Source organism: Dermochelys coriacea, chromosome 1, assembly GCF_009764565.3.
Source record: "Dermochelys coriacea isolate rDerCor1 chromosome 1, rDerCor1.pri.v4, whole genome shotgun sequence".
NCBI classification, from domain to species: domain Eukaryota; kingdom Metazoa; phylum Chordata; order Testudines; family Dermochelyidae; genus Dermochelys; species Dermochelys coriacea.
Window position 1 is genome coordinate 239,178,657 of NC_050068.2, and position 21,783 is coordinate 239,200,439.

The 21,783-nt window shown below is 39.3% G+C and overlaps 1 protein-coding gene across 11 annotated transcripts in view; it reads left to right on the plus strand.

Moving 5' to 3' along the window:
• The window catches only part of EPS8 (epidermal growth factor receptor pathway substrate 8), a 198,900-nt gene extending 179,441 nt beyond the window's left edge, over positions 1-19,459 (plus strand). For all 11 annotated transcript variants that reach the window (XM_038419564.2, XM_038419538.2, XM_038419517.2 and 8 more), the window contains 4 exons: positions 5,714-5,945; positions 10,135-10,315; positions 10,987-11,116; positions 18,283-19,459. In XM_038419564.2, coding sequence (XP_038275492.1) covers positions 5,714-5,945; positions 10,135-10,315; positions 10,987-11,116; positions 18,283-18,396 — 657 coding nt within the window. In that variant the 3' untranslated portion in view covers positions 18,397-19,459. The remainder of the gene's footprint in view (positions 1-5,713; positions 5,946-10,134; positions 10,316-10,986; positions 11,117-18,282) is intronic.
• Positions 19,460-21,783: the final 2,324 nt, after the last annotated feature.

Here is a 21,783-nt window from a genome sequence, read left to right on the forward strand (position 1 = left end):
TTATATCGGTATTATATTAGCACCTTTCTACTGATATCGCTGAATCGACATTAGAGATGTATACTGTTTTAATTATTTAGAAAAATCACACCTATCGTCAAAATAGTTTTAAGTCAGTACAAAACTTTGGGTAGACCAGGCGAGTGGCTGAGGCCACACTGTGTTAGGTTCTGTACACCCACATAACAAAAATATAGGTCTGACCCATGGAGCATATCTTTTCGGGGGGAGGGAAGGGGATTTTGAAAAGGACATGTCATCAGAATCCCAATTACCTAGAATCATTATTAGTCAGTGATGCCAATTTTAAACTAAGGCTTCAGATGAATCTTCATTACATGTTTCTGAAAACAAAGGGCAAGAGATGAAGTTTCTTTGTGAAGTTTTATGATGTGAGTGCGAATTAACCTGATGCTTTGTTGTAGCGTAGGAATGTATAGCATGATTACCTCTTAAATTGAACTGCTTTGGGTGTAGTATAGGCATGTAAACTTACGTATGTTGTAATAAGACATAGTGTAATAAGTACACAAAAACAAGGAAATACAAAGGACAAAGTGTGCAATTATCTCTGAGGCTTACTAAAAGGATACTGAAAGAAAGCAGTGTCCAACATAAAATAAAGGAAAAGTTATTCTTAGTTCAATATTTTGGCCTGCAATATGTGAAATGTGTTTTGGAACATTTTCCAAAAAAGTGTAACTAGTGTTAAAGCTAAATTCTGGTCTTGATTTTAAGCCTGGATCCTGCTATTTCAACGGGAGACATTTGCAAGTATTATAAAGTGGAATTTGGCCTTAAGTGAATACTAAGTGTACAGACATACAAACTAATAAATTGCTGCATCTCAGTTATCTGGAGAAATTGCTATATTTCCTTTTTTTGTTTTTTTCTTGTCTGACAATGCAACCGCAGTGACATGAGTTGTGTTAACACTTCATCTTACACGGAGAACATATTTAGGAAGATTCAGTTACTTGAATAACTGACCAGTATAAGTGATAAAGTGTTATAAATAGAGACGGAAGGGTGTTTCTTAGTGCAATATATAGGTCCACAAGGACTTGTATTTCTGTTGACTTTTTAGACTGAAGTTAAGTGTTTGGGGAGGTGAGCTTGTACGTAAACTTGGCTATATATGAGACATGGTTTGAACATGATATATATTCTGTTTTGTTGATGAACATGGCCAAAGTATACATAAAAAATATGATGCTTTCATATTTGGTGTTCTGGCAATGATCAAGAAGTGGAGCTGGGATCGTCATTGCTTGTATAAATAAGTTATTGTACTGGAAAATGTGTCTGAGGAAAAAATAGAACAAATGGTGCTAAACCAAGAGTCTTGACAAAGTAGCCTGCAGCATGATGAGGCCTTTTTGAGATCTTTCCTTTTAATGTAAAATACAAAGTTTTTCTGAAATAAACTATTTCCAGTATCAACAAGCTTTTCTGAAATACATGGGGCCAGATCTTCAGCGTATGTAAACTAATGGAGATCAGTGGAGGATCTGGCTCATGATTCTCTGGAAAACTAGGGCTTGAGCCAGCAAAGTGCTAAGCATTTTGGCCATGATCCAGCAAAGTACTTATGCATGTGGTTTACTTTAACCATTTGAATAGTCCCATTGACCCCAGTTTCTAGGTTACAAATCCTTTTCAAATGTATCCCTTTTTAAAAAGCCCTGGCAAGTCTGATGCAATACCCAAATGGTTTAACTAAGAATGAATATGAAAATGAATAATAGTCCACTGTTCAAAATTAGTAAGTATTCCCTAAATGTAATTTCTGAATCTTTGTCTATTTCAGTTTAGGTTTCTTACCACCTATTTTAATGTCTGTTTATTTGGATGTGAAGTGTGAAAATATATGTTAGATGAGTACTAGTCACCATACAGTGGGTTTCATATATGTATGTTAGGTGACCAATTTTTCACCTGCAATTCTAAAGAAAAAAATAAGAAAGATAGCTGAATAAAGTTAGTGGGACTGGTATGCAATCCTTGGTATCAAAAGCTAATTAATGCCACTAATGTCTTTTTTAAAACTGCTGATGTGGTTGAAGTTCCAATATCATGCTAACAATCTCATTTGATGTAATTTACTCCATTTTCCTCACAGCAATTACTGGGAGAGCTTTCAGAGGTAACACAAATTGCTATTATATGTTACTGACTTTCTAAAATGTCTCTTTGTAGGCTGAATCTTTTGGGTTGCATTGTTTCAAAAATTCAATAGTGCATACTTGTTTCTTTCATAGTGATAAATGAAGATTAACCTGATGAATGAGTTGAAGAGGTCTTCAAAATACTTCAGGTTTTTTTTTAAAAAAATTGAGTTAACTCAATTTTAGTACACAATTAGCTTTAGCACATGATTGCACAAATTTTGGAGTATGTTTTATGTAGTTCCATTTATAAATGTAGAACTTGAATGGTTTTCCCTGTTGGATTATATTTTCTTTCCAAATATGAAAATGATAGTTGATCTCTTCTATGGGCATAGCACTTGTGGGATGGCTCATTTGACAAAGAAATTGTCCAGGGATGTCAAATAAGAGTTAACCTGGTATTTAGTAATCTCTGCATTGAGGTTTGATTGTGGTGGTGATGAAAGTTGATGTTTTGCTTTTAGTGAACCATTCAGTCTCATCAAACCAGTAATGCTTTCCCCCCCCCCCCCCCGGTGTTAAAAGAAAATATGAATCACATTGTGGGGATAGCAGTTTGGCATTTTTAAATCTGTGAGTATAATTTAATTATTTTTGAATTTCATTAAAACATTTTACTCCGATACTTAAACAAATTCATTAACTCATCTGTTGATGTATTAATTTGCCACCTCATGTTTCACTTAGAGTAGCTTTCTAGGGTATACATTATTCTGTTTGTTCTTTCATATTTGTATTCCGTTTTTGTGGTGGTGGTTATATTTTTAAAGGCAATTATTGGCATCACATCCAAATGCTATAGCACAATTAATGTCAAGCATATGATTCCTGTAAGCTTCCCACATTGGATTACACAAAGCAAATAAAAAATAATTGTAATATATTAAACAATAAAATTGCATGAAACAAAGTAAAAATCTTCTATGAGGAACATTTTTAGGAAGATCTGTTAATTTAATAACTGACCACTATAAATAATGCAACAGAGAAATAGAGGAGCATTTCTTAGTTTAATCTTTAGCTTTGAAACCTGTAGGACAGATTCTGAGCTGTTGTAAATCAGCATAACTCTGCTGGAGCTAAACCAATTTACACTCTCTCCAGATCTGGGCCTGTACATTTTTGGGTTAAATTTCTCCATTTTGGCATTCACGAATAGGGGCAGCTGGTTAAAATTAATGAAAAGTTGAATGTTCAAATATTGTTAAGGCACTGATGTGCGAATATTTTAACCGATGGTTTCCACAAAGATTTCCCTACTTAATCTGTGATTAAACCCACCTGTCCTGGGGGATGGAGATGTGTGTTCCAGGAAGGATTGAGGCCTGGGGAGTTTACTCATTTGTTTTGCCCGCTAAAAATAAAACAACTTCTCATAACTAAGAAAGAAGGCTTTGCTACTTTATATTAAGATATACCGCTAGAAATGTCAATACTTTGCTCTTGCAAACTGTACGGAGTATATCACTAGCATATTGCATTGTTCAGCTTGTACAATTTGCAGGCGACATGGCAATGTAGATTTTGTTTAGGATTGCTACCCATCTGGTTTTCACCCAGTCAGTTCGCGTTTTGGCTTGTGTGTCTGGGTGCCATTAGACAATCCCTGATGTCCAGGTTTTTATCTGGGGGGAGGGGAGAGGTGGAGCAGGGGGAGGGGCCTTAGGAGAAGAGACAGAGCAGGAGCGGGGTCCTGAGGATCCCATTAGAAAGGGGGCAACCCTAATTTTGTATAAGTATCTAAATGTATCTTTCCTGCAAACCCTTTTGGAAAATACTTGCCCTATAGTATAATCTGGTACATTCTAAAAAATAAATTGCTTCTCAAAATTGTTTTTGAGCCAAATAATACATCACAGCTGCAAGAGTTGATGTAGCATATTGTGGGAGGTGGATCAACACAAAGAGGCAGGAAAATAACCGCAACGCTTCCCTACAGTTTGATGGCAAAATTGTAACAAACACCCACGAAGGCATCACTCTGTTAAAGAAACAGACTTAAATCATAATACAATTGAAAACACAGTAGAAATGCGGAGTTGTTTAAATACAGATATGAGTTTTTGCCTACACAAGCTAAAGAATGTGTGATGTGAAGCTTTTTTCCTGTGAGCCTCAAGACAAAACGTGACGTGCACATTGTTCTGTAGTTAAACTTGTTCAGACCAAGGCAGGCTGAACCGCAAAGTTCAGATCTGGGCCCAGGCTTCCTCAAAGTTTAGGGATGTTTAGATGTCTTTCCGAAAGATGTATACTAACCAGAAGTTGTTGGGGTGGATGTACAGCTGCATGAAATTTTTCTTCCATAACTTTTTTCAGTGAAAAAATAGAGCTTCAGTGACACCAAAATGTGTTTTGCAGATGTGTCAATTTTGCTGAATTGTTTGTTTCAAGGAAAAACACCCCCCAAAAATCAGAAAAATTGAAATGTTTTGGTTTGACATGTTTGAAATTAAACCTTTTGATTTTTTTATTCAAAACAACTTTTCAGTTCAAAATGTCCTTAAATTTTATTTATAAAAAAATTACAAAATATTAAAAATGCACAGAATCAAAACAAAATTTCATTTTGAGTTGAGTAAAACTTTTAATTGGATCTAAAACAAAACTTTTTTTTAAAAAAAAAAAACTTTTTGCCTTCCTGACCATTTTGGAAAATGTAATTTTTGGTTCAGTTGGAAATGACTTCCTCCCCACTCCCCCAGATTGCCAGTGAACCAAAAAATCCACTATTCATCCAGCTCCAGGTAAGTATAGGAATTACTTGGTGAAAGTTATGGCCTATGTTTATTTAGAAGGTCAGACTAGGTCGTCATAATGATCACTGCTAGATGTGGGGTTTTGCCTTGGGCTGCTGCAAACGTAAGAGTCAACAGCAAAGTGCAGATTAAAGGCAAACTTTCCCAAGGCTTGGGTATGTTTGGACCTAGGATTTTTGTTTACCTAGCTCTCGTACACATGTTTAATCAGGTAAACTCCAGATATTCATATGTCTCAGAGGCCACTCAAAACCTTCAGATAACAGGAGTTTTGGATTTAAAAAACTAATTTTAGACAAATTTCATATTTGAAGGAAAGAACTGAGTTCTGTATAATCGATATTGGGATGACACAATGCCAACTGCCTAAAATGTTCTCTATGGAAGAGTGCATGGGGAGAGAGGCTGTGGACATCTAATGAGACATGGTATATAAAACCATCCAAGCAACTCGAAACAGATGTGGATGGAATCTGCTCATAACTTTGGCCCTCTTACCCAGCTGTGGCGCTGGAGAAAGGAGATGTTGGTGATGGTGTTGGGATAATCAGAGTTTATCCTAAATAGTAAGACAGATGGAAAGACGGACAACATTGAGAATATTGACGCCAAAGTAAGTTTTTGGGAAAGTGCTGCTGTATATCTGACAAGTAGCATGCCTTTCTGGGTTGAAGTGAGATTGCTGACTGCTACGTACCCAGGTGCTTTCCTGCAGAAGGTTTGGCTTTTGAACACGGAGGGATTTTACTGTGCAAAGCTAATTATGTGTTTGCATCTCTTCAGAAACAAAGGATGGATTATGTTCTGAAACAACCCGATCCCAGTCCTGCTGCTCCATCTCCACCTCCGACACCAGCTCCAGTTCCTGTACCTCTCCCTCCTAGTGCACCAGCACCTATTCCAGTTCCTTTGCCAAAAGCACCAGGAACCATTAGTCGCCAAAGCAGCACCTCTAGTGAGAGCAGTGGTACCATTATGCGTGACAGCCAGAGACACAAACAACTTCCTGTGGATCGTAAGTTTCTTCAAAATGGCCAGAAAAGCTATTTTCCTGCCATTTCCATCCTTGTAACATTTTAAAAATCACACTTTTCATGTTGTCGTTTGATATTTGGCTTTTACCATAACTTTTTTTAAAAAATGATCTTTCCATGGCACCTAAGTGCTGTGATCCTATCCAATAACCCAAGCTAAGCAGGGTTGGGACAGTTCCTTACTTGAATGAAAGTCATCCGAGGAAAGTAGCTCAAGTAGTAGCTGCAAGAAGTGATGTTCGGGGATTCTGCCTCTTAATGTGTAGTAGCCTGATGCTTTAATATGATAAGGAGCAGTGTCTGTCTTTCAGATGAGACAAAACTAAGGTCACTTCATATCATTAAAGACCTCATGACGCTTATTGCAAAAGGGTGTTAAACTGTCTGTGTGTCACAGGCTATATCTACACTTACACATGTAGCTACGTGCCACAGTGAAAGGCAGGCTGCATACACAGTTGGCATTGTTTGTGGAGCTACAAGCTGCAATGAAAGGCTGTGGCAATGGCGAAGGTCTGCAGTAGTAGGCAGGCAGCAGGGAAAAGGCCCTAGCACTGAGGAGGCAGTGAGGAAAGGGTCTGGTGGGGGGAGGTGCAGGGAAAGGCTCTGGCAGCACCAGCCTTTCCTCACTGCCTTCCTCTGCCACCTCCCCTCACCACCAGAGCCTTTCACTGTGGTGGGGAAAGGCTCGGGCAGCAGGGAGGCAGTGGGATACTACACTGCTAAAAATAGCAGCCCAGATGTGAGAAGCACTGCTCGGGTGTGAAGAGAGCCATGTAGGACATGCTCCTCACCTAAGTCATGTCTAACTGTCTACACTGCTGTTTATACCCAGGCTAGGTGGGTGTGCTGTGTCTGTTCTCTACATGCTGCCGTAACTGTAGACGTAACCTCAATACTTATATGATGCCCATTTCCATAGTGTCGGAATGTCTCACAATCCTTAGTGTATTTGTCCTCACAACATCCCTGTGAGGTAGGGACGTGCTGTTATCCCCCATTTTACAGATGGGGAACTCAGGGATGGCAAGACTAATTTGCCCATTGGTCACACCAGAAGTCTGTGGCAGAAACAGGAACTGAACTAGGCTTTTCTGAGTTCCAGATTAGCATCCTAACAACTGCACCACCATCCTTCCTCTGTCTAACCTTGCTGTCACAGCCAAATTTCAATTCAGTTAATTATATTATGCCTACGTATATGTTCTTTCATTTCAATTGAATATGTTGTTCATATCCTGACCTGAACTGTACAACAGCTATTATCTCCAACCCCAGAGATAGCTGTATATTAGCGGTAGAAAAACGTGATCCTTATGTGTTATTTTGGGAAAGCCTTTGGAGTCCTTTTTGAATAGAAAACATTATAAAAGTGATTGTGATGTATTTGAAATTATAATTTAGTATCAGTCTTGATGTATGTTTGTGTTCAGATGTACAGCAGTGGATTCCAGCATGCAGAGTGCTGTGCTAGTATTCTGGGAAAAGTTACCCTTTCCTTTAATGCACATGCTTGCTGCTGTCCTTGTTTTCAGCACTTAGCAAGCAGTTAGGGCTCTGTGACAGGAGGCAGAGGCTAAAACTGAAGAACAAGCAAGGTGTTAATTCCTTATACGTTCCTGGCTTGACTGAGGGTACATGGCCTGAAATTATGGCAGTTCTTTAACAAGAGCTCCCTGGTAACACGGAAGAGAGAAGGAAAGAGGTTGGCTACTGGAAAACTCACCAAAGATGTACATTTACCGATGACATTTCCAAGACTTTTTTTCCTCTCAGTTAGGACCTTTTCTGTAAGGGTTATGTTACATTAGTTATACCACATTGGTCTGTTTTGAAGAGAAGACCTAAAATTGTCAAGGGGGAACATTTTTCAGAAGTGTCTTAGGCATCGCATGTAGGAGGCTGAACCTCAATGAATCTATAGGATTTAAGCTAGCTCAGTTTTAAAAATGGGACTTAGGTGCCTCAGTCACTTATGTGCTTTTGAAAATGTTACCCAGGGTCTAACCATGTCTCGGGCTAAGGCCCTAGAAAGATCTGCAAAGGCCGTGGCAAGTTTGAGGTTTTGAAGTTTGCATTACAAAGTAGGATCCATAATCTAACTGAAGACAAGCCTGTAACTGAGTGCCTAAACATGATTGAAATTGTAGCATAGACAGGCCCATAAGTGAACTTCAGTATCTCTACCAACCATTCAAACCCATACGTCAGGAGATTAGGACTAGGGAACAGTTCACACAGCACTTTATCTAGAACATGATGCTGTATCCAGCCTTGCTTGGATGTTCTCTCATATTCTGCCCAAAGCAATGTCTTAAATGGCATTTGTAACACACCGCTGCTGTGTCCCTTACTGTGTATCATTCGAATCAGAAGGGTTTTTATAGTAACATAATTCCAATAATTTAGCAGTTTTACATATGCCTAAAACCAGCACTTTAATAGTGTAGTTTAGAAATCAGACACTCTGATTTCTTTCCCCAGAACTGAAGAAGAGCTTAGTGTAGTTTGAAAGCTTGTAGCTTTCTCCAGCAGAAGTTGGCCCAATAAAAGATACAACTTCACCTATGTTATCTCTAGTTTACAAGTAACTGTTACAAGCTGAAAAGGTGATATTGAAATAAGATCTTGAGTGATTTGGCTGTTTGTAGGTTGACAGCTCTACCCTTTTTTTCCTCTCTCTGACGTGGCAAAAAATCCTAGCAACATTTTTGGTAAAGTTGTACTAATTAATGCCCATGTTTAGTTCTCTGAGATACCTCTCCCTTCCATGTTCTGAATAAACACATTTCTGAGTCTGCAGAGCTAAATCAATAAGGCATCTTTCGCTTGAGCTGTTGAGACAAACTGTAGTGCACTTTGAACTTAACTTCACTGCGGCCCATTATGTCCTTTCCTTCTGGAACAGACTGACTATTTAAAGAGAAGCTCTAAGAACTAATTTAGCCATTAATTAATGGGGCCAAAAGGGTGTGGATTCATTGTCCTGCAGAAATATTACTTCAGCAGTGAAAGTACCTCAGAGTTGAGCCTTTCTCTGCATTAGCTGTCATTATCGCCACAAGGTAATATTGCACCTATACTATGAACTAGATCTACAGTTTCATTTTGGGGACAATTTGTCAGTTTCTGTATCTATTGGAATAAGTGATTTGTCACTTAAAGGACAACAGAGATACTAGCTCATAAGCATGAGGCAGGTCTTCAATCCTTAGAGAATAACTGCAATACTTTCTTCCTCTGAGGCTGTGTTCTGAGTTAGTGTTCCCAGCCAAAGCATATAACCTTCCAGAGATGTACAAATTTCTGTTACAGAATTGACCCAGTGCACATCTGGTTCAGCTAGCTGTACACTTGAGGCCAATGCTGGAAGCTTCAGAGAAGCAAAATTTTGTTGGGTGGAAATGCTAGAGAATTTGGTAAATATCATGCTAATTTCCAATGACCCTAAGCACCAGTATCTCAGTAAGATTCACTAAATACCCCTAAAAATTTCAGCAGTGATACCATTTAAAAAAACAAAAACAAACCACTATTTTGCTCTATCTTATAATTTGTATCCACCTCATCTCCAAAACACATTGAGAAAGTAGATTTAAATAGTGACAGTCACTTGCAGAAGGAATGCAGTGAATGCTAGGGATGGTCAAAAATTTTCCATCTGAACTGTGTTTCAACAGAAAAATTGTCGCCCCCCCACCCCACCCCAAGTGTCTGTTTCACACAGCAAATGTCAATGTTTTGTCAGAAAATTAAATGGCCCCAAACCAAAGTATGTTGATTTGGAAGTGCTGTCATAGTGCCTTATAGGAATTGTTCAGCTACTGCAGGTTGGTGCCCCTTCTCATTTACAGCCTGGGTTTTTACACCTCCCCTGCAGCAGGAAGGTCTCTCCCCCCAACCCCCTTTTAGGTTTTTGGCTGAAATTTTTGCAGGAAAAAAAACTATTCTGTGGAAAATTAAACAAGTGATTTTTTTTTCATTTTTGTCAAAATTTTCCATGGATTAGAAAAAAGTATTTTTGACCATCTCTAGTGAATGCTTTTGTGGTTTTAAAAATGGAGTGTGGTGGTACTAAAAATAAACATGCTTTTTTCCCAAAAGCATCTTTTAAAAATCCTTAAAAATAGATGCCCTGTTGTGTTCATCTTTTTTCGTCTCTCTTTTTAGGTAGGAAATCTCAGATGGAAGAGGTACAGGATGAGCTTATTCACAGGCTTACCATTGGCCGGAGTGCTGCCCAGAAAAAGTTCCATGTGCCACGACCAAACATACCGGTAGTTAATATAACTTATGATTCCTCTGCTGAGGATGTGAAAATGTGGTTGGAGTCAAAAGGATTCAGCCCAGTGTAAGTCTGACGATGAACTTGGGGAAACTCTTATTTCAGAATATAAAGGGAAATAAACTATGATTTTTCAAAAGAGACTAGGATTTTGACTGCCTAACTTGTGGTGTTTTCCAGCAGTCTGATTTTCAGAAAGTGCTGAGCACTCACCCTCTGAAAATCCATTCCCCTTTTAATAAGATGTCTTAAATTAAGCCCCCAAAATATTGGGGCATGCAGAACTACAAGTCACTCTTGAAAATGTTGTCCACGTTTACACTGATTCTAACAAAAGGAGATCAGATTGCACCCTGCTGTCGGTGACTGACTTTCATCCTAATAACCTGTAAATCTCATCTTCAAAATTAGAAACTAATTTCACCCAAAATGGGCCAAGCGCTGCAAAGCGCTGATTTTTTTTTACTACAGGGGTTCCACTTTAATGGGTGATAAGGCATTCAGCCCCTTGCAAAGTCGAGGAAAATATAAGTGGATTTGACCAGTTTTGAGATACTAATGTTGAGTACCTCGGCATGTAAAGCTTTTGTCTGAATTTAATAATCCTATTTGGGATAACTTGGGGAGAAAATGGCTCATGTTTCTCTCCCAACTGGTGGATTTTTATTTATTTTTATTTTGCTTCTCACAGAACTATAAAATCTTAAGATGTTCACTCTCTGCTTTGCCTTTTTTAGGACTGTCAATAGCCTTGGAGTGCTGACAGGGGCTCAGCTTTTCTCTCTCAATAAGGATGAATTAAAGACTGTTTGTCCTGAAGGGTCAAGAGTCTACAGCCAAATTACTGTACAGAAAGCTGCATTAGAGGTATGTCTAACCCCTCTTCTCAAAATGGTGCATACTAGCTGGTAGCCATGAAAAATTCTTAGGTTGGTAGGGTTCCCAATCTCTAATCATTAGCGGTTAGGATGAGATTTTTTAGGAGTCAGATTATCCTACACCTACTGTTAGAGTTCTTATGCCTTCCTCTGGGGCATTTGGATACTGACATTATCAGAGGTTAGATGGACCACTGGTCTGATCCCATATGGCAATTCCTGTATTCTTCTGACTGTAAAATCAGAGGTGATTCCTCTTCATTTTGTCCTTCTCTCCTGTTCTCTGCTACCTTCCTCTTCCTCTTCTCCCCATCCTCTAGTACAGTGGTTCTCAACCAGAGATGTGCGTACACCTGTGGGTACACAGAGGTCTTCTGAGTGGTACATCAACCCATCTAGATATTTGCCTTGTTTTACAACAGGCTACATTAAAAGCACTAGCAAAGTCAGTACGAACTAAAATTTCATACAATAACTTGGTTATACTGCTCTATATACTATACACTGAAATGTAAGTACAATATTTATACTCCAATTAATTGATTTTATAATTATATGGCGAAAATAAGCAATGTTTCAGTAATAATGTGCTGTGACACTTTGTATTTTTGTGTCTGATTTTGTAAGCAAGTAGTTTTTAAGTGAGGTGAAACTTGAGAGTATGCAAGACCAATCAGACTCCTGAATGGGGTACAGTAGTCTGGAAAGGTTGAGAGCCACTGCTCTAGCAGGCTGCAGCCATTATAGACTGAAATTCTCCCTTTCTGTGCTCTCCCAACCATGACATTCCACCCACTAGTGGGACAGTGTTTGGAAGGACAAACAGACTTGGTGCATTTTGTAGTAATGGTAATGTGTGCTTATAGCCAGCCATTTTGCATAGATAATCAAGAATGTATTCCTTCTTAAAAGGGATCAGTTGAAGATTAAGAAATGTGGTAATGGTGGTGAATAAGGGCTATCAGATCACTGTGGAGAATCATAAGTAATTATTGATTGACATTTGTGTGTGTTTATACACATCCCCTCCCTTACTCCCCCATGATTTGTAACTTTATAAAGCTTGACATCTACTACAGCTTTTTGTGATAGAAGACCCCATGAATAAATTTAGATGGGAAATTAGAAGAAGGTTTCTTACCACTAGAGGAGCGAAGTTCTGGAACAGCCTTCCAATAGGAGTAATGGGGGCAAACAACCTAACTAGTTTTAAGATGGAGCTTGATAAATTTATGAGCAGATTTACATGATGGGGTTGCCTACAGTAGCAGGAGACTGGATTTGATGACCCAGGAGGTCCTTACCAGTCCTGTGTGCTGCATTCCTGTTTTCGGATGTGCTAAGCATTCCTATCTGTTAGAGTTGTGGGTGCTCAGCACTTTAGAAAATCAAGTCCAGTGACACCAGTTTCCCTTGGATTGGATTGATACCACCAGCTCATTTGGCATAGGAAACCAAAGATCCAGATAGTAATGACTTCCAATCTCTATCTTCGTCATCTTGTTTGATCTGGTAAACTTGAGGTGAAATGTTCCTTTACCAATCACCAGAGCCATGCATGCCACTACCAATGCTGGCACTGTGGGAGACAGTCTCAGCAGAGAATTTAAAGAACAGAATGAGCTGTGGAGACCAAATATAAACCTGAAAGTGGTGAACTGTCCAGTTCAGGATCGAGGCAAATTAGCTGGACAGTATTGGCAAGTAGGCACTGTTGCTAATCTATGTAATTTCAGTCTTTCACCCTCAATCCAGCACTTGAAAATGACCACAGCCAAAATGACTATACTGGCAGAATGCCTTGCCCATTGTGTTTACATGTATTATATTTTTGTGTTTTACTTACTTTGCCCTTAGCTTCTATACTTTTATTGGAAAATAACAAATCCCCCAGTCTGAACCACTTGGATGTATATGGGAGGGAATAAGTTACTTAAAATGAATTATACCCACATTTACTTTTACTATGCCTTTTTTAATGTCAATATGTTTTGGAAATTATCTTCTAAGGAAACGTATCCAGCTTTAAAATATCGTGTTTATTACACAAGATGATTCAGACACTTGGCATATGAATAACATAACTGTAGACATCTCTTGTTGCAAATAGCTAGGAAAATATTCTTGTGTTCAATGGAAATTAATTTGAAAATTGAACATGTATCAGTTTAGTAGAAGTCTCATTCTCCCTCTGTGTTCTGGGCTTTTTTTGCTCGGCTTTGGTTTCTGTTTCTTCATTCTGCGGGAATATGAGTGGTCAAGGCTTGTCTATTAAGATTATCTGCAAATGTTAATATGCAGGTATTGGAAGTTTAACAAGGAGGTTGATCTTTTTTGTTGGTTTCTGTAAATCTTAATTAAAATTCAGTCTCCACTTTATTATTTTGACTTTTAACTTGTTAAATTAAAAGTAATCTTTTTTTTTTTTGACAATATGATGCTTTAACCCCTCTACTGATGTCTTTCTGGGAATATTTGATCACACTGAAGGAGCATGGTTTTTTCTGTGCTTGTCTGTCCTGCCTCCATGAGCATGTTCTTACGTAAATTGCAGAAAGCAAGTCTGCTTGCAGTTGAATGGTAGTGGCCATTTCTGAAACATTATTTGTACACCAGCTAACAAAAATGAGCTGTTTTGTTCATAAAAGATAAAGAAATATGTTATCACTCAAACTGGAAGCAATTCAAATAATAGTTTATGGAGCCATGTAAAATTATTAAACCAGTGTAACCCATGACATACAGATTATCTAAGCACAATTAACTTTTTTTTATAAATGTTTGAATAGCCATTGGGTTATGAGTTTACCCATACAGATCTAGCTAATATATAGAACAGATGATTAGATTCCATGTACTCTAGATTTTGCATCCTGTGTCTAATACTTGTGACCTGTGTATCCGAGGAATTGACTCTTAAGTCAGTGCAGGTACAAATAACATCCCATGCTGGACTAAGTCTGGTTCCACCCAAACAAATTCCTCTCCATGCTTGTCCAAAGACTGCTCCTTGATCTGTGTCCTCTCTGTGATGCAGGGGCGCTTCCAAATCTGTGCACGAGATCCAGGGAACCAGCCTTAATCCTCCTCTGCATAATGACTAATTCTTCAGTTAAGTGGTGAACTAATGCCTTAAACTTAGGCTACTGTAATTCAGTAGTTGTATCCATAGGAAAAATAATATGCTAAGTGCAACAATTTAAATGTCTATTTTGCTTTATTTTCTGCTGAGCTTTTTTTGATCAGTCCTCCACCTCTGAGTGAGCTGAAAATCCTTCATTCTCTCTTTTGAATTAAACCAGAATTCAAAAGTGGAAGACAAAGCAACAAATGTTACGGCTTTCTGTGGCCACTACATAAACATGGTCTAAAGAGAGTGAAAATCGAGAGGAAGAAGGATTATTTTTCCCATAGGGGGAAATAAATGGTTTCTTACAAAATTTGTTATATTGAAGCAACTTTTTTCCTATTTGTTTTTAATTTTTTTTAAAAAAAAATCTAAAGACTGGAAAGCATAATTGCTGTTCTTGAGCAGCATGCTGTAAAAAGAATGGCTCTCTGCCCAAAGCAAAGTGCCTGGAGTTGTGAGATCTGGGTTTTGTTTCTGGCTTTGCTACAGACTCCTTGAGTGACTTTAGGTAAATCACTTTGAGTTCAACTCTCAGCTGTGCCCATACAAAACTTAAGCACTATAGAGAAAGAGGTGCTGATCACAGCTTCCTGGTGGCTTTCTGCCCAGTGTCAGGCTAACAAATGCTTCAAGGAGTCAGTATGCCTAAATAAAAGAATTAGACACCCCATCGTCCTCCCTGAGTGGAAAATGATGGCTGATTTTTCTAATATTGCACATCGTTGCCCAGCAGTTAGCTAATGCAAAATAGTTTATTGGATAATACCCTGTAATCAGTCTAACTTGGCACAAATTGTAAAGAGCTGTAATTAAGAACCAATTGAAGAATTGTTTACCTATCATTTGCATAAGGAAACTGTTTCTAGCCTCATATGATGCAAACTTCCTATCCATGATGAGGAAGGTTAAGATTCTCCTAGTTCTTAAGAAGAAAAGGAGTACTTGTGGCATCTTAGAGACTAACAAATTTATTTGAGCATAAGCTTTCGTGAGCTACAGCTCACTTCATCAGATGCAAGGCCTGTCCTGTAGTAGGTAACTTCTGGAGGAAATGCAGTTGTATCGTAGAGCTTAGGTGTAGACAAAGGATCATGTGTTGTGGCTGGATGAAAGCTAGAAGCATGTAGGTAAGCATAGCGGTCAGTAGGTTTCCGGTATAGGGTGGTGTTTGTGACCATCGCTTTTAGCACCGTAGTGTCCAGGAAGTGGATCTCTTGTGTGGACTGGTCCAGGCTGAGGTTGATGGTGGGATGGAAATTGTTGAAATCATGGAATTCCTCAAGGGCTTTTTTTCCATGGGTTCAGATGATGAAGATGTCATTAATGTAGCACAAGTAGAGTAGGGGCATTAGGGTCTAGGATTCCAGCAGTAGACAAGAACGTGTGAGGAACAGTGGGGTGTGTACAACTTTACATTAGGATCCCCTAATGTCTACAGCCAAGCTCTACGATACAACCACATTTGCTCCAACCCCTCAGACAGAGACAAACACCTGCAAGATCTCTATCAAGCGTTCTTACAACTACAATACCCACCTGCTGAAGTGAAGAAACAGATTGACAGAGCCAGAAGAGTAACTAGAAGTTACCTACTACAGGACAAGCCCAACAAAGAAAATAACATAACTCCACTAGCCATCACCTTCAGCCCCCAACTAAACCCTCTCCAACACATCATCAAGGATCTACAAACTATCCTAAAGGACGACCCATCACTCTCACAGATCTTGGGAGATAGGCCAGTCCTTGCTTACAGACAGCCCCCCAACCTGAAGCAAATACTCACCAGCAACCACACACCACACAACAGAACCACTAACCCAGGAACCTATCCTTGCAACAAAGCCCGTTGCCAACTCTGTCCACATATCTATTCGGGGACACCATCATAGGGCCTAATCACATCAGCCACACTAGCAGAGGCTCATTCACCTGCACATCTACCACTGTGATATGTGCCAGCAATGCCCCTCTGCCATGTACATTGGCCAAACTGGACAGTCTCTATGTAAAAGAATAAATGGACACAAATCAGACGTCAAGAATTATAACATTCAATAAACCAGTCGGAGAACACTTCAATCTCTCAGATTACAGACCTGAGAGTGGCTATTCTTCAACAAAAAAACTTCAAAAACAGACTCCAAGAAGAGACTGCTGAATTGGAATTAATTTGCAAACTGGATACAATTAACTTAGGCTTGAATAGAGACTGGGAGTGGATGTGTCATTACACAAAGTAAAACTATTTCCCCATGTTTCCCCCCCCCCCCCCACTGTTCCTTACACGTTCTTGTCTGCTGGAAATGACCCCCTTGATTATCATTACAAAAGCCCCCTCCCGCCCCCGCGCTCACCTTACCTGGTCACTCTGTATGGTAACACCCATTGTTTCATGTTTTCTGTGTATATAAAATCTCCCCACTGTATTTTCCACTGCATGCATCCGATGAAGTGAGCTGTAGCTCTCAAAAGCTTATGCTCAGATAAATTTGTTAGTCTCTAAGATGCCACAAGTCCTCCTTTTCTTTTTGCGGATACAGACTAACACAGCTGCTACTCTGAAACTAGTTCTTACGGTAATTTTGTTACACAGCTAGATAAATAGTGGGTTGTTATCCAATAGTGTAATCTACTAATCTTATTCAAAGTAATATACAGTGTGGAAGTTTCCATATAATTAGCATGTGCACTTGCATGCTAATGACTTAATTCAAATTACCAAATGATCTGTACGCAGAAGAGAAAAACAGAGATTTGCTCTTACCATTCTACATTTCTGGAGAAACTAGAACATAATTTTTTAACTTCACCAAAATTTCTTTTCAGGCAACATTATTTGGGTTGGTTAGATGATATGGATCAGTTGAAACTGCACTGTCGTAAGTGCTAAATCCATGTGTTAAAATGCAGCAGGTAAAATGGGTAAATAAAGTGGGGCTCATAAATCCATATTTAGGTTCCAATCCTGCAGAAACTTGTGTGTGTTCAACTTTACACATATGCGTAGACTTTATGGTTTGAAGAGACCATTATGATGATCTAGTCTGATCTCCTGCACATTGCAGGCCACAGAACCTCACCCACCTACTCCTGTAACAGACCCATAACCTCTAGCTGAGATACCAAAGTCCTCAAATCACGGTTTAAAAACATCAAGTTACTGAAAATCCACCATTTATACTAGTTTAAACCTGCACCAGGCTGCAGAGGAAGACGAAAAGCCCCCAGGGTCTCTGCCAATCTGACCTGGGGGGAAATGCCTTCCCAACTCCAAATATGGAGATCAGTTAGACCCTGAGCCTGTGGGCAAGACCCACCAGTCAGACACCTGGGAAAGAATTCTCTGTAGTAACTCGGAGTCCTCCCCATCTAGTGTCCCATCACCGGCCGCTGGAGATATTTGCTGCTAGATGTTGCAGATTGGCTTCTTGCCATTGTAGGCAGTCTCATCACACCATCCTCTCCATAAACTTATCAAGTTCAGTCTTGAAGCCAGTTAGGTTTTTTGCCCCCACTGCTCCCCTTGGAGCAGTTTCTGAAATTCACTCCTCTGATGGTTAGAGACCTTGATCTTAATTTCAAGCCTAAACTTGTTGATGGCCATTGACTTCAGTGGCACTGTGCATGTAAAATTAAACAGATGGTTGCAGGATTGAGGTTTTAAGCTCCTAAAAAGGATGAAATCCTGACCCCACTGAGATCGGGGTTTCATCCCTGAGTATTGAATAACTTTTGTTGACATCAGAGAGAGCTGAGGATGGTCAGCAGTACTGGAAATCAGGCTGAACTTATTTAGAAGCCTACAGCCCTCATTCGGGAAAGCACTTAAGAATATAGTTCAGTTCCTCACTATGTAGGACATCACTTAAGTGCTGTCCTGAATGGGCCCCTTTACATATCAAGGCCTAAATGTGGATTTAAGACCTAACGTTAAGCTGTCTGTCTTATTAAAATCTTGGCTGAAAAGCCTCATCCTGTTGCTAGAACCAGAAATTAACTTGTTTTCTTCTTTTCATTTTTAGGCTAACAATGGTAGCTCAGAACTCCAGGAAATCATGAGAAGACGACAAGAAAAAATTAGTGCAGCAGCCTCAGATTCAGGAGTGGAATCTTTTGATGAGGGAAGTAGTCACTGAATGTCTTTTCCTTTTAATCCCATTGTCCTTGGCATTATTCCATCAAGCTTTGTTTTAGGAAGCAATGAAGGGGAATGTCTGATTTATTATTTTGTAGACATAACTTGTTGCCATAAAGAAACCATGCAACTTGTCTTGACAGAAGTACCCACTGCTGGACGTTCTTGGCATTTGAGAAAACCCTTACACGCAAACATGAGCTTTAGCCTTGTGGAATTAACCATTTCATGCTCTTTGTGGATAATCAGAACACATTACTGCTTTTGATTCATTCCAGTGAAGTTGAGCCAGTAGTAAGACATACTTGGACCTTCAGTAATATAAGAGTTTAAATTCCCTCTGCCGCTGTAGTCTGTGATTCATTCCTTTTGTCTCACGCTCTGAACAGCAAGATGTTCAGATTTATTGGAAAGTTCTTGATGCCAGCAATCAAAGATGAAATGGTTAGAATGCAAACAGCAGCTCAAGCCTTTGGAACATAGGCTGAATTTTTCTTGTACCTCTTGCAAGGCGTTTTATTACTAAGGAAGCTGTTGATAGCAAGAGAATATATTCTGTACTTTGATTTTATTTCTGTTTCACTGGTTATGAACCATACTATTACACAGCAAGGAATAAATAGAAAACATTAACACACAAGTCAGCTTACAAAGGTGGTTAGACCTGCTTTTGATAGCCATAACGGTATTCACAGCATCTTTTTTTTTAATAGATCTGCATTTTTGTTGGTAACTTAACTAGTCAAAAGGAAAATGTAATCTAGACTATTTTTTGTGTTGATCCTAAATGTCCAATTTTCTGTATGTAAAAAAAAAAAGGTTCATTTATAAATTTAATCTTTTGAAATATTATTGATTCCGGGGGGGGCAGGGGGGACACTTTCCAGCAAATGTTATTTTTGGAAACACAATTTTTGCCACAAAGTGTTCTATTGTTTCACTTGTATAAAGACTGACACATCATTTAGAAAGATTTCATCATCTAGTTTCATTAATTTTCATAGTGCCTTTTTCACATGATTCAGCTGAAAGTCTGCAATAAACAGTGTTTGATGTATGTTAAATAGTTGTATCTTTGTTGTTGCAAAGAAGGGCTAGCAAACATTCCTGATTTTGTCCTTAAAGTATGCTCTTTATATACATACCAGAAAAAATACTTTTGTAATCAGTGCTCCATTTTTCATAACATGAAAATCCCACATCTTAATAATGCCATTCATCCCAAAGCACCTTATAAATGCTTTTGCTGTGTGTGTATTAAATGTAAATAGTGTCTGCTTGTCACTCAAATGCAGTCCTCTTCAAGAATGGAGAACACAAGCTTTAAGACGGGCAGTGAAGAATCCTGTATTGAATTTAAAACTCGTACAGCCACAGTTTGACCCAATTATGGGTTTATACAGTGTTGTCCCCCCACACACACACGCACTTTGTGCGTGTGTGGGGGGAATGGCCCTGAATGGCTGCACAAAACTATTTTATGTAGGCAAAGTCTTTCACATTTAGCATTATAGCATAGAACTAGCATCCTGCCTTATCATGATGGGTCACCTTTACAGGGTCTCTAAACATAAACTCTTGTGTGTTTTTAACTCAACACACTGATGGTACCCCATTCTTCTACAAGAGTACAGGTTTCCTGTTCTTTGTCCAAGAAATGGCGTCTAGGTGTTCTCCGGTAGGCAGTGAATGGCTGACAAAATACTGTTGCACCTTGCTTTATTTTACATCAAACACAGAGCATCCAGCAGATGAGAGTAGTAAAATTTTAGGTAGGTCTTTGGAAACTGAAAGAATGCTTACTACTGTAAAATGGCACACAACAGTTATATCCTCCTCTTTGATGGCAGTCACAAGTTTATATTTAATTTTCATATCCTTCCTCAGGTTATTTGGTCACTTACGGGCCGATTCATTTTTTGGCCAAAAGGAAGTGTCCATGGTGAGATAGCGGGAACACTGTTCTAGGTGCAAAGTGTATGGCTATGCTACAATCAAGTAGCTGGCCTGCAGGCTGTACAATTGCAGTATAGATGTTTGGCTTCAGGCTAGAGCCCTCCCCTCCTCAGGCTCTCAGAGCCCAAGGTCCAGTCACAGCCTGAACATCTACACTGCACTTTTATAGCCCAAGTGAACTGACATGGCCCAGCTGTGTGTTTTAGTGCAGTACAGACATACCCTGAGGAAGTGTGAAGGTACCACTCTGAGAGGAAAGGAATAAGCTGCATAATCCTCCTTTTACTATGGTGGCTGCTCACTGGTTGGAAGGGGGCCACATAAATGATGTCTACGGAAATACTTGAGGAAAAAATCATCCTCATGCTGTTTAGGGGGCCAGAAATGAGCAAAGTGAATAGCTGATACCCCCACAATTGCATGGCTATGCTAAATTAAAGTGGCCATGTGTTCTCCGCATAGCAGACTGAAAGCTGGGTAGCATTTATCTGCTTTTGCTAAAATTACTCTGAAGGTGTAAAAGTTTTCTGGGGACTTGCCCATTTAACAGCTGGCTGTCACTTTTGTGCTTGGAAGAGCAAGGTAAAAGAAAACCACTTTGAAACTTCACAGTGAGTTCATAGGGGGAAAGAGGTTACCCAGTGTTTCTCAGTTGAAATGTTAAACAGCACTTGGCTCAGGCAAAGTGGTGACTTGTAACGAATTTATGCTTTGGAGAATTTAGATTCCAGACTTTAATTTTAGGGGCAAATCCTAGATGCAGGCTGCCCAGTAGCAGTGTACACTGAAACACTGATTTGTTAGACACAGCGTTCACAGCAGCAAAGCGCTTAAGCACATGCTTTAAAGTTAAGGAGGTTGTTTTGCTGACCAGGGATGACCTTAGGTACATGCTTGAAGGACTTTTCTGGATTGAGGGGTTAGTCCTTTAAAGATGAGAGGAAGGAAGCCAAGAAAAACAGGTTTGGTGTAAGTATTTGTCAACAGGCAGCCCTGTATTTTGAAGAGTTCTTTTGTGAGCAATGAAGACAAATTGTCATTTCAGAGGGATGTTTGTAAACAAGTGACTGGTTTTCAACTTACCGGCATGCATTGTAGCTTGTGTGCGTAAAGCCTTGTTGAAACAAGTAGCTCTGGACTTTGCTCAGGAGTAAGGCTAACATAAGAGGAACAGGTTGATAAAGGAAATATTGGTCTGGCAAATTACCAAGGTTGCTACTGAACAGTTGATTGACACTTCCTATGCCTGCCGCGTTTGAACAAGGGGAGCAAATTCCCAGGGGCATGCTTGTTTGTGCACTGCGTACACAAAGTAGGGTAATATGTATATACATGAGGAAGGCCCCAACATGTATCTGTTTAAGTTATCAAGTATGTGTTTGCATACTTATGGGCTCAAACAACATTGAGCACCCATATGTTCATTAATTTC